Source organism: Globicephala melas, chromosome X, assembly GCF_963455315.2.
Source record: "Globicephala melas chromosome X, mGloMel1.2, whole genome shotgun sequence".
Taxonomy (NCBI): domain Eukaryota; kingdom Metazoa; phylum Chordata; class Mammalia; order Artiodactyla; family Delphinidae; genus Globicephala; species Globicephala melas.
This window is the reverse complement of record NC_083335.1, coordinates 76,268,477-76,278,533: the sequence shown is the minus strand read 5'-3', so window position 1 is coordinate 76,278,533 and position 10,057 is coordinate 76,268,477. Positions and strand designations below refer to the sequence as shown.

General features: G+C 41.8%; 1 protein-coding gene across 2 annotated transcripts in view; it reads left to right on the top strand.

The window, feature by feature from the left end:
* Positions 1-315: 315 nt before the first annotated feature.
* ZC4H2 (zinc finger C4H2-type containing) overlaps positions 316-10,057 on the top strand; it is a 35,980-nt gene continuing 26,238 nt past the window's right edge. Inside the window, exon 1 of one of the 2 annotated variants that reach the window (XM_030850993.2) lies at positions 316-490. In XM_030850993.2, the coding sequence (XP_030706853.1) occupies positions 438-490 (53 nt within the window). In that variant the 5' untranslated portion in view covers positions 316-437. The remainder of the gene's footprint in view (positions 491-10,057) is intronic. The other variant, XM_030850992.2, reaches the window with a different exon arrangement.

The following is a 10,057-nucleotide window of genomic DNA, read 5'->3' as shown; positions in this document are numbered from 1 at the left end:
CATCCTTCAGCCTTTGCAGCTGCTCCCTCCTCCCTTCCACCTCTTCTCCACCTCCACCTGAATGCCAAAGCCACGAGTTCCCAGACAGCTGCCAGAACACTCAACCTCTCGCTCGCACGGGCCAAACGAATATCACTATTCCCTTGTACTCCTCACGACCTTTGACACAATTATCTGTGACAAATTGACTTAAAGTGCAGCTGCAGGAAGAGAAACAGGAATGTCTCGCTTGGCCTTCTGGGAGTTGTAGTCCTGCAGACCCCCGGGCTGCCTGGCTGGTCCTGGAGCTGTGGACTACAGCTCCCAGGCCTTCTCCATGTCCCTACCGCACAGGCTCAGAGCCCCATGCCGGGAGGAGGTGGTTACATTGTGTCTATTGTATCCCTGGGCTTGTGTGTTTGTACATTTCTCAGGACGTGAAAGTGAGAGTGAAAAGCATGGCAGATGAACAAGAAATCATGTGCAAATTGGAAAGCATTAAAGAGATCAGGTAAGTGGAACTTTGCAGCGCCCTCCCAGTCCCCTCCGAAGCTACCTAAATCCCTGACTGCGGGAGAGGGCTGCTAGCTACGGAAAGTGTCTATTGTTGGGCTACTTGCGGAGGGGGACTGAAAAGGATCCCATTCACCACGGAATTCAAGGATGGGAATGAGGCAGGGGAGAATCGGAACTGAGACTATCAGAGAGAGAGAGAGAGGCAGACAGAGAAACAGACCTACCGAGAGGAATCTCTTGCCAGATGTGTCTGAGAAAGCCAGATGCAGACACACGGTGTAAGTGTGTTTGTGTTGGGGGGGGGGGGACGGGGGTGGGTGGGTGTTGGTCCAAAGACAGCTTTTTGCTTCTTGGGTGGGAGTTGGGGGAATGGCATTCTTGGACACATTATTTTTTAAAGTGTTTGTAAGATCCAAGGTGTATTTGGCTCCTTGCTCTTTAGGTGTCTAGATTTGTTTCTTTCAGTCTTCTGTTCAACTTCAGGACCTCGAGCTCCGGCGAGCCTTTTGAGAGCAGAGTCTAACACATTGGGGCTGGTGGCGGCTGCTGGGGGCTGCAGACTGGGGATGCAGAGGAATCCCTTGCAGGCCAGGACAGGGAGGACAGAGAGCACTCGCTCTTATGTATTTTTTGCTTTCACTTACCACTTTCTACCTCTCCTACCCGGTGCTTGGGAAGGGGGATGGGAGTGATGGAGACTGGGGAGGCAGTTGCCACCTGCAACAGTTGCTCTCAGGCCCCAGAGGTGATGGGCGAATGGGCGGGATGCAAAGTGTGTGTTGCCTGCGTCCCCTACCCCTTTTCTCCAGGAGTGGCATTGGCTAGGCAATGATGCTGTCCTTGCTCAGAGCACAATAACGCCAGTTGAGTGGACTGCCTGGGCCAATACCAGGCCTTCCTTCACCCACTCTTCTCTGCCAGAACCCCCTCCCCGCCACCGACCCGACTCTGCCTCGGCTTCCACCCTCCTTCTGAGGGTGCCCTGGGTTGGGCCGTTCCCTTTAGTGTTTTCCAGGAACCTGAAGAAAAATGAGGGAGGATATCAAGTGTGTCCCTTTAAGAAATAAGAGTTTGACCAAGAGATTTAACTCTTGGAGTGAATGCCTTGGGTGAGACTCACACAAGATGGTGGTGGTGGGGAAGCACCTTGGCTTTTTTGTCCTTTGCAGGGGTTATATTTCTACTTCTGCTGGAGAATAAAAGGAAGGGACTATTATTTATTGAGCCCCTGGTGTGCCAAGCCGCTTGACCTACTATTGCGCATTCGGCTATCTGAGAACTTCCTACACTTCCTTTACAACTGGGAAAATGGAGGCTCAGAAAATTTAAATAATTTCTCCAGAGCCAAACAGTTTGAAAATGCCAGATTTTGACAAGAACCCAGTCAATTTGTGTGCAGAGGCTCTGTTCTTCCCACTCTATCCCTTCAGGGCCTAGGAAAAGGTAGACAGGGTTTATATTGCAATTTTTTTTTCTGCAAAAGAATCAGGATATAGGGAGTGAGACACCTTGGTGCAGGAAAAAGTCAGCTGTCATAATAACAGTGCAGCTAATAAGAAACTTATGCCTGCAAGTGAAGAGCCGAGACTTATTTTTACCAGATTTTAAAGGAATCCCTACCCAACCCCAAGGGAAGGAACAGTTGGGAACAAGGAAAAGTGACCCCTTCTAGTATAGACCAAATGGGGGGCCATGGCTTCGACCCTCACCAGTGTTAAACCTGGCATTCCTACCACTACTAGCTGGGATGGGATCCTAAGAGGCCTAAGAGAGGCCAGAACTCTCACCCTCAACCAGCAATAACAAAGATCCTCTCCCCAACCTGGATGTCAATCAGAGACCCAGTGGAGAACCTGGACTTGTACTGCCCCTCTTCCCTGCAAAAGTAGCACATCAGAGGAGGCCTGCAAAGACAAAAGTGTTAAGAGAGATCCAGAGTGTCCAAATTTAATTGAAAAAAAATTACTTGCCATACCAAGATTATCAGTTTCAGTGGCAAGAGGAAGTAAACAGATGCCAGGGTTGAGAGGACACAGAGGTTGGAATTATCTGACAAGGATTTTAAAGCAGCCATCATAAAAATGCTTCAGGGAGCAATCACAACACACTTGCAACAAATGATACAATATAAAATCTCAGCATTTAAATAGAAAGTCTCAAAAAGAAATATAAAACACAAGGAAGAACCAAGTGGAAGTTTGAAAACTGGAAAAAAATCTCTAAAAACTCAATGGATGGGATCAACAGCAAGATGGAGAAGACAGAGGAAAGAATCAGACAACTTAAACATAAAACAATAGAAATAACACAGTGTAAAAACACAGAGGGAAATTAAATGAAAAAAGAAGAAAGAAAGAAAGAAAGAAAGAAAGAAAGAAAGAAAGAAAGAAAGAAAGAAAGAAAAAAGAAAAGAAGGAATTGAGCAGAGCCAGATCCTCCAGACTTGTGAGACTATAACAAAAGATCTAACAGTCATGTCAACAGAATCTCAGAAAGAGAGGAGAAATAAGGCAGGACCAGAAGTACCTGAAGAAGTAGTGGCTTAAAACTTTCCAAACTGAGCAAAGGGCATAAATTTCTAGATCCAAGTAGCTAAGCAAACACCATCAAAAAGGCCCAAAGAAATTCATACCAAGACACATCATAGTCAACCTTCTGAAATCAGAAGCAGAGAAAAGATGTAGGAAACAGCCAAAGAGGAAGAACATCTTACCTGTACCTTCAGGGAAAAGAAATAGAAAGTCAGCAGATTCCTCATCAGAAACTGATGAGGCCCTAGCAGGAAGTAGCACAACATTTTTCAAGTGCTGAAGGAAAAGAACCGTCAACCCAGAATCCTATGTGCAGTGGTAATATCCTTCAGGAATAAAGGGATAATCAAGACATTCTCAGATGAAAGGAAACAGGGAATTTATCAGTAGGAGGTCTACCCTATAAGAATGAAAAAAGTAAGTCTTAAAACAGAAAAGAAACAATAAAAGTAGGAACCTTGGAAGAAAGAGTACAGTTGGCAAAAACATGGGTACATACAACAGAATTTCTTTTCCTCTTGAGTTGTATGAATCCTGTTTGATGATTGGATCAAAATTTATTACACTGTCTCATGTGGTTCTGAATGTATGTAGAGGAAATAGTTAAGACATTTATGTTATAAGCAGGGAGTATAAAAGAATGTAAAAGGGAGGTAAATTTCCATCTTACTTATCCATTTATCTGTTGAAGGACACTAAGAATTCTTCCATATCTTGGCTATTGTAAATTATGCTGCTATGAACACTGGGGTGCATGTAACTTTTCGAATTAGTGTTTTCATTTTCTTTGGATTATATACACAGGAGTAGTATTACTGGATCATATGGTAGTTCTATTTTTAGTTTTTTGAGGAGATAAATTCTGTATGTTGTCATTTATATGTGGAATCTAAAAAATAAAACAAATGAATGAACATAGCAAAATACAGAAACAGACTCACAGATATAGAGAACAAACTAGTGGTTACCAGCAGGGAGAGGAAAGTGGGTGAGGGGCAAGATAAGGGGTAGGGGATTAAGAGAAACAAAATACTATATATAAAATAAATAAGATACAAGTATTGTAAAACACAGGGAAATAGTGCCAATATTTTATAATTTCAAATGGAGTATAATCTATAAAAATATTGAATCACTATGCTATACATTTGAACCTAATATAATATTGCATGTCAACTATGCTTTAGTTAAAAAAATTATAGATATATCAAAATGAAATTTGAAGAAAATGTTCAAGTCACCCACAGGAAGGCAGGGCAAAGAAAAGAGAAAAAACTAAATCAGAGAGAAAAAAACAGGTAACAGAAAATAAAATGACAGACTTAGCCTTAACATATCAATAATTATGTTGAATATAAATGGTCTAAATACACCAATGAAATGACAGTCGATTTAAAAACATGACTGAACTATATGAGAAAGGGTCAATCCATGAAGAAGACATAATTCTAGATGTGTATGCACCAAAAGTGATTTAAATTAGCCTTCTTTTGATAATTTTACAGTAATATGCAAACGTTATATCACTTGGTTTAAGAACTGAAAATAGGAAAAGTATTACAAACACAACTCGATTTTCACACGTGGACCAGTAAAACATGTATGAGAGGTGGAGAGAAGGAAGGGGTAGAAGGAACTGGAGAAAGGAACTAACATTAGTTGAACACCTACTGATTTAAAAGCTCTTAGCTCATTTAGTGTTCAACTCTTGCTAATGGAAATCTGTGGTAGGAATTATTATCCCCATTTTACAGATAAGGATACTAAGGCTCAGGGAGGTTAGGTAACCTATCTATGGTCACACAGCTAGGAAAGGAAGAGAGAATGTATCCTCTTATTCACATGGCATATGCATTTCAACAAATGCTGATAATCTAATTAAGCATTATTCACAGTTCTTCAACTGCTCTAATCCTAAATCCCTCAAAGTTATAAACAAAGCAGCCTATTTCTGTTAAAAAAATAATTTTACTTCTGTACTGAAGTAGCAGTGATGAGGATAATATCACCCAAAAATCTGATTAAGTCAAGCTAAGAGTCAGACACACCCCCAGGCACAAGCACAGAAATATACACATTCATAGTGACACACATTCATGTACATACACACTGATGGCAGAATTTGAAGTGGAAAATGTCTCAGGAATGGATTCTTCCACCACAAATCATTCCCCACTTCTGACTCTGACCACATGCTCACAGCCCTGTCTTTCCTCCTAACCCCAACCACACTCCAACACTATGCTGCAGACCTTGGGCCCCAAGTCCCACACTGGTCTATTTTGCCCATCAATTTCTTGGGCTTCCAAGTGGTGATGAAGGAGCATGTGGATATGTGGAAAGGAGAAGGAAAGAATGGAACAAAAGAGGAGAGATGGAAAAGAGAGAAGGAAAGGAGAAGAAGCCATGAGGTAAAGAAAGTGAGTGTAGCCACTGCTAGAGCAACCAGAGGCCTTCACCAGCTCCCCAAATACATACTAATATTTCCTTAACATGCACATGCCATTCATATACACACATTGCACACATCCATGCCCTAGTGCACACATATCCATACACAATAAACTTTCCTCACTCAAGAAAGGAAAAACTCATTTTGGAAGTAAATATTGTAGCATTAAGTAGGTCCTCTTAAGTCTTTTCCTTAAGTCTTCTCTTTTTCTCTCTCTACACATTCTCCTGAGTTACCTCTTATACTCCTACAGCTTCAAATATTATCTTCATATCTCCAGTCTCTACCTTCTAACTTCCTTCCAAGCTTCAATCTGATATATCCCACAGTCTACTGGGCTTGTCCACCTGGTTGTTCCACAGACACAGCTGAAGTCAATCAACTCTTAAGACTTTGTCTCTTCCTGCCCCAATCCAGCTCCTCCCACTAAACCACTTGTTTAATGCCATCATTCTCTGCACAGTTACCTCAGATTGAAACCTGGATATTGATGCTGATTACCCTTGCTTTGTTATAACTCACATTTGATCAGTTAGCAAGTCCTACCTTCAACATCTGGCTCATATTCATGCCCCACTCTCAACCTCCACACTCACTGTCCTGTTTTAGGCCTTCATCATGACCAACCTGGATAATTATAATATTGTATCGCTTTCTACCTATAGAATTGCTTTCTTGTCTTCAGTCTGCCCCCTATTTTTAATTCCATCTACACTGCTATGAGAACTACCTTCCTAAAGCACTGGGGTTACTATGTTATTCCTCAAACACATTCACCGATTTCCCATTGCCTGTAGCAGTATTTTTCAAAACACAGATCATGAGCCATTAGTAGGTCATGAAATGAAGTAGCTGCTAGTAGGATTTGTAAAAAAAAAAATTAAACAAAATAAGATAGAAAATATCAGCATACATTGCATAAGAAATGGTAGGTATTCTCTGTGGGAACTTTTGTTTCAGTTTTCTATCTGTGTTTGTGTGTATTGGGTCACAATATAAGATTCATTTATCATTGTAAGTCATTTCCTACTGTATGTCCATAAACATTTGCCTATAATTGTTGCCATGGCATTCATGTCCCTCTCCCCCACAAGTCTGTCCCAGACCTACCTTTCCAATCTTATCTACTACCTCTCATTTTCATTCACCTTATTCTTTATCCACACAGAAGTTCCTCACTGTTTTATATATTTCCATTTTTCCATGCCTTTGCTAATGTCGGTCCTTCATTCTTTTTTTTTTTAATTGGGGTATTGTTGCTTTACACTGTTGTGTCAGTTTCTGCTGTACAGCAAAGTGAATCAGCTATAAATATACATATATCCCCTCTTTTTTTGGTTTCCTTCCCATTTAGGTCACCACAGAGCACTGAGTAGAGTTCCTTGTGCTATACAATAGGTTCTCATTAGTTATCTATTTTATACATATTAGTGTATATGTCAATCCCTATCTCCCAATTCATCTCACATCCTCTTTCCCCCCTTGGTGTTCATACATTTGTTCTCCACGTCTGTGTCTCTATTGCTGCCTTGCAGACAGGTTCATCGGTACCATTTTTGTAGATTCCACATATATGCATTAGTATACGATATTTGTTTTTCTCTTTCTGACTTATTGGGTTGGCCAAAAAGTTCATTCAGGTTTTTCTGTAAGATGTTATGGAAAAATCCGAACGAACTTTTTGGCCAAAACAATACTTCACTCTGTATGGCAGTCTCTAGGTCCATCCACATCTCTACAAATGATCCCATTTCATTCCTTTTTATGTCTGCATAATATTCCATTGTATATATGTACCACATCTTCTTTATCCATTCATCTATCAATGGCCATTTAGGTTGCTTTCATGACCTGGCTATTGTAAATAGTGCTGCAATGAACATTGGGGTGCATGTGTCTTTTTGAATTATGATTTTCTCAGGGTATAAGCCCAGTAGTGGGATTGCTGTGTCATATGGTAATTCTATTTTTAGTTTTTTAAGGAACGTCCATACTGTTCTCCATAGTGACTGTATCAATTTACGTTCCCACCAACAGTGCAACAGGGTTCCCTTTTCTCCACACCCTCTCCAGCATTTATTGTTTGTAGACTTTTTGATGATGGCCATTCTGACCAGCATGAGGTGATACCTCATTGTAGTTTTGATTTGCATTTCTTTAATAATTAGTGATGTTGAGCATCTTTTCATGTGCCTCTTGGCCATCTGTATGTATTCTTTGGAGAAATGCCTATTTAGGTCTTCCACCCACTTTTTGATTGGGTTGTTTGTTTTTCTGGTATTGAGCTCCATGAGCTGTTTGTATATTTGGGAGATTAATCCCTTGTCCATTGCTTCATTTGCAAATATTTTCTCCCATTCTGAGGGTTGTCTTTTCGTTAAGTTTATGGTTTCCTTTGCTGTGCAAAGGCTTTTAAGTTTCATTAGGTCCCATTTTAAAATTTTTGTTTTTATTTTCATTACTCTAGGAGGTGGACAAAAAAGATCTTGCTGTGGTTTATGTCAGAAAGTGTTCTTCCCATGTTTTCCTCTAAGAATTTTATACTGTCAATTCTTATATTTAGGTCTTTAATCCATTTTGAGTTTATTTATCTGTATGGTGTTAGGGAGTGTTCTAATTTCATTCTTTTACATGTAGCTGGCAGATCCCTCTTTCTTAATGCCCTTCCCTTATTCCAAGCCTGTACATCCTACTTATTCTCCAAGGAAGATCCAGAGCAAACACCATCTCTTTTTCAAAACCTCAAATTCTCTAGTCCAAATGAATCACTTACCCCTTTGGGCTCTCACAGGGAGATTTATTATAGCACTCAAGTTATTCTGCCTTATGGTAAAGTTTTTCTCTTTTTTTTTTTGCAGTACACGAGCCTCTCACTGTTGTGGCCTCTCCCGTTGTGGAGCACAGGCTCCGGACACGCAGGCTCAGCAGCCATGGCTCACGGGCCCAGCCGCTCTGCGGCATGTGGGATCTTCCCGGACCGGGGCACAAACCCATGTCCCCTGCATTGGCAGGCAGACTCTCAACCATTACGCCACCAGGGAAGCCCCCTATGGTAAAGTTCTGAATTGACATGAGTCTGTCTTCCTTCCTTCCTTCCTTCCTTCCTTCCTTCCTTCCTTCCCTCTGTCATTGTTGTGGCAGCTTCAGCAGGCTCCACTATCACCTCGCTTGAAAACTAAGTCAGCTTTGGCCCCAGTGCTCACTCAACAACAAGTCACAGAACAGCTGGCAACTCTGGGACTTAGGGATGGGCAAGTCAAGCCAATTCTGACTACCGGAGAGAGAATGCAAGGGAGTTGACATTTGGTGCTAAGCTATAAGAAAGTCTTCAAGGTGAACTTTTCAAAGAAAACTTCTTTTCCAACAGTAGCTGCTTTTCCAGATGCACAAATAGATATTAAATGGAAGAACACTTGGTACTTAGGCAATGTTCTCATCAGACTAGAGTAGGCAGGAAAAGCTGGCTCCTTTTTTTTCATTCAGTTACATTTACCAAGCACCTGTTCTAGGCCATACACAGGGCTGGGATATTCTCAGAGTCTAAGATGAATTAGACCTCTTCTCAAGGATCTTAGAATCAAGGTGAATAGCTCTGATCTCTCCCCTGAGTTCTGTACTGACATATCCAACTTCCCACTTAACCAACCCCACTGGATATATCACTGGCACCTTAAACAGACCCCAACAGAACTGTCAACTTTACCCGCATCCCCACCCCCACTCTCCTTTCCTAGTCTCCCCCATCAGTAGTAAATGTCACCCCCATCCCCAAATCTGGAATCATTCTTCATTCTTCCCTCTATTACTCCATGTATCCAAAACACTAGCACAGTGGTTGTCAAACTTGGGCGTGCATTAGGCTCCACCTGGCGGGCGGTTGAAACCTAGATTGCTGGGTCCCATCTTCAGAGTCTCTTATTCGGAAGGCCTGAGAATTTGCATTTCTAACAAGTTCCCAGGCAATGCTGTTGCTGCTGGTCCAGGGAACACACTTGGAAAAACCACTGCATTAGTAAGACCTGGCAGATTATGCCTATATAATATATTCTGGATCTGTCCACTTTCCACCATTCCCTTAGCTCATCAACAAATCTGGGCAGTTTTCCATCCAACTCTGCTAGCCAGTGTCTTCACTTTGTCTGCCCATCCTCAAGTCCTACAGGTCCCAGCTTTCCTACTCTGCTTGTTGAGTGAGTGTTGGGGCTAAGTCACTCCTTAAGCTGGGTGACAGTTGAGCCCACCAAGTTTGTCCCAGGAATAGATGATCCATTGCCCTAGAACCTCTCCTGCTCTCTATCCTTCCTTCTCCACATTAGTCAGCAAAGAGCCATTGGAAAGAAGTTAGCCAGCTGAATATTTTTGTCTTGGTCCAGAACTCTGTCTGGAGAGGCTGTGGCCTAGGGAGGTCAGGAATCTTCATTCAAGATTTAAGTAAGACTGTAGCCCCAGTGATTGTGGAAAACCCTAAGGAAGTATTCTGTGGATTTCCTGGGATTCCGTGGCCATACCAGCTGCGCCTTAGCCTCTTGGGAGGATTTCATTAGGACATTTTCCATATAAAATTGGGTCTTTAATGACT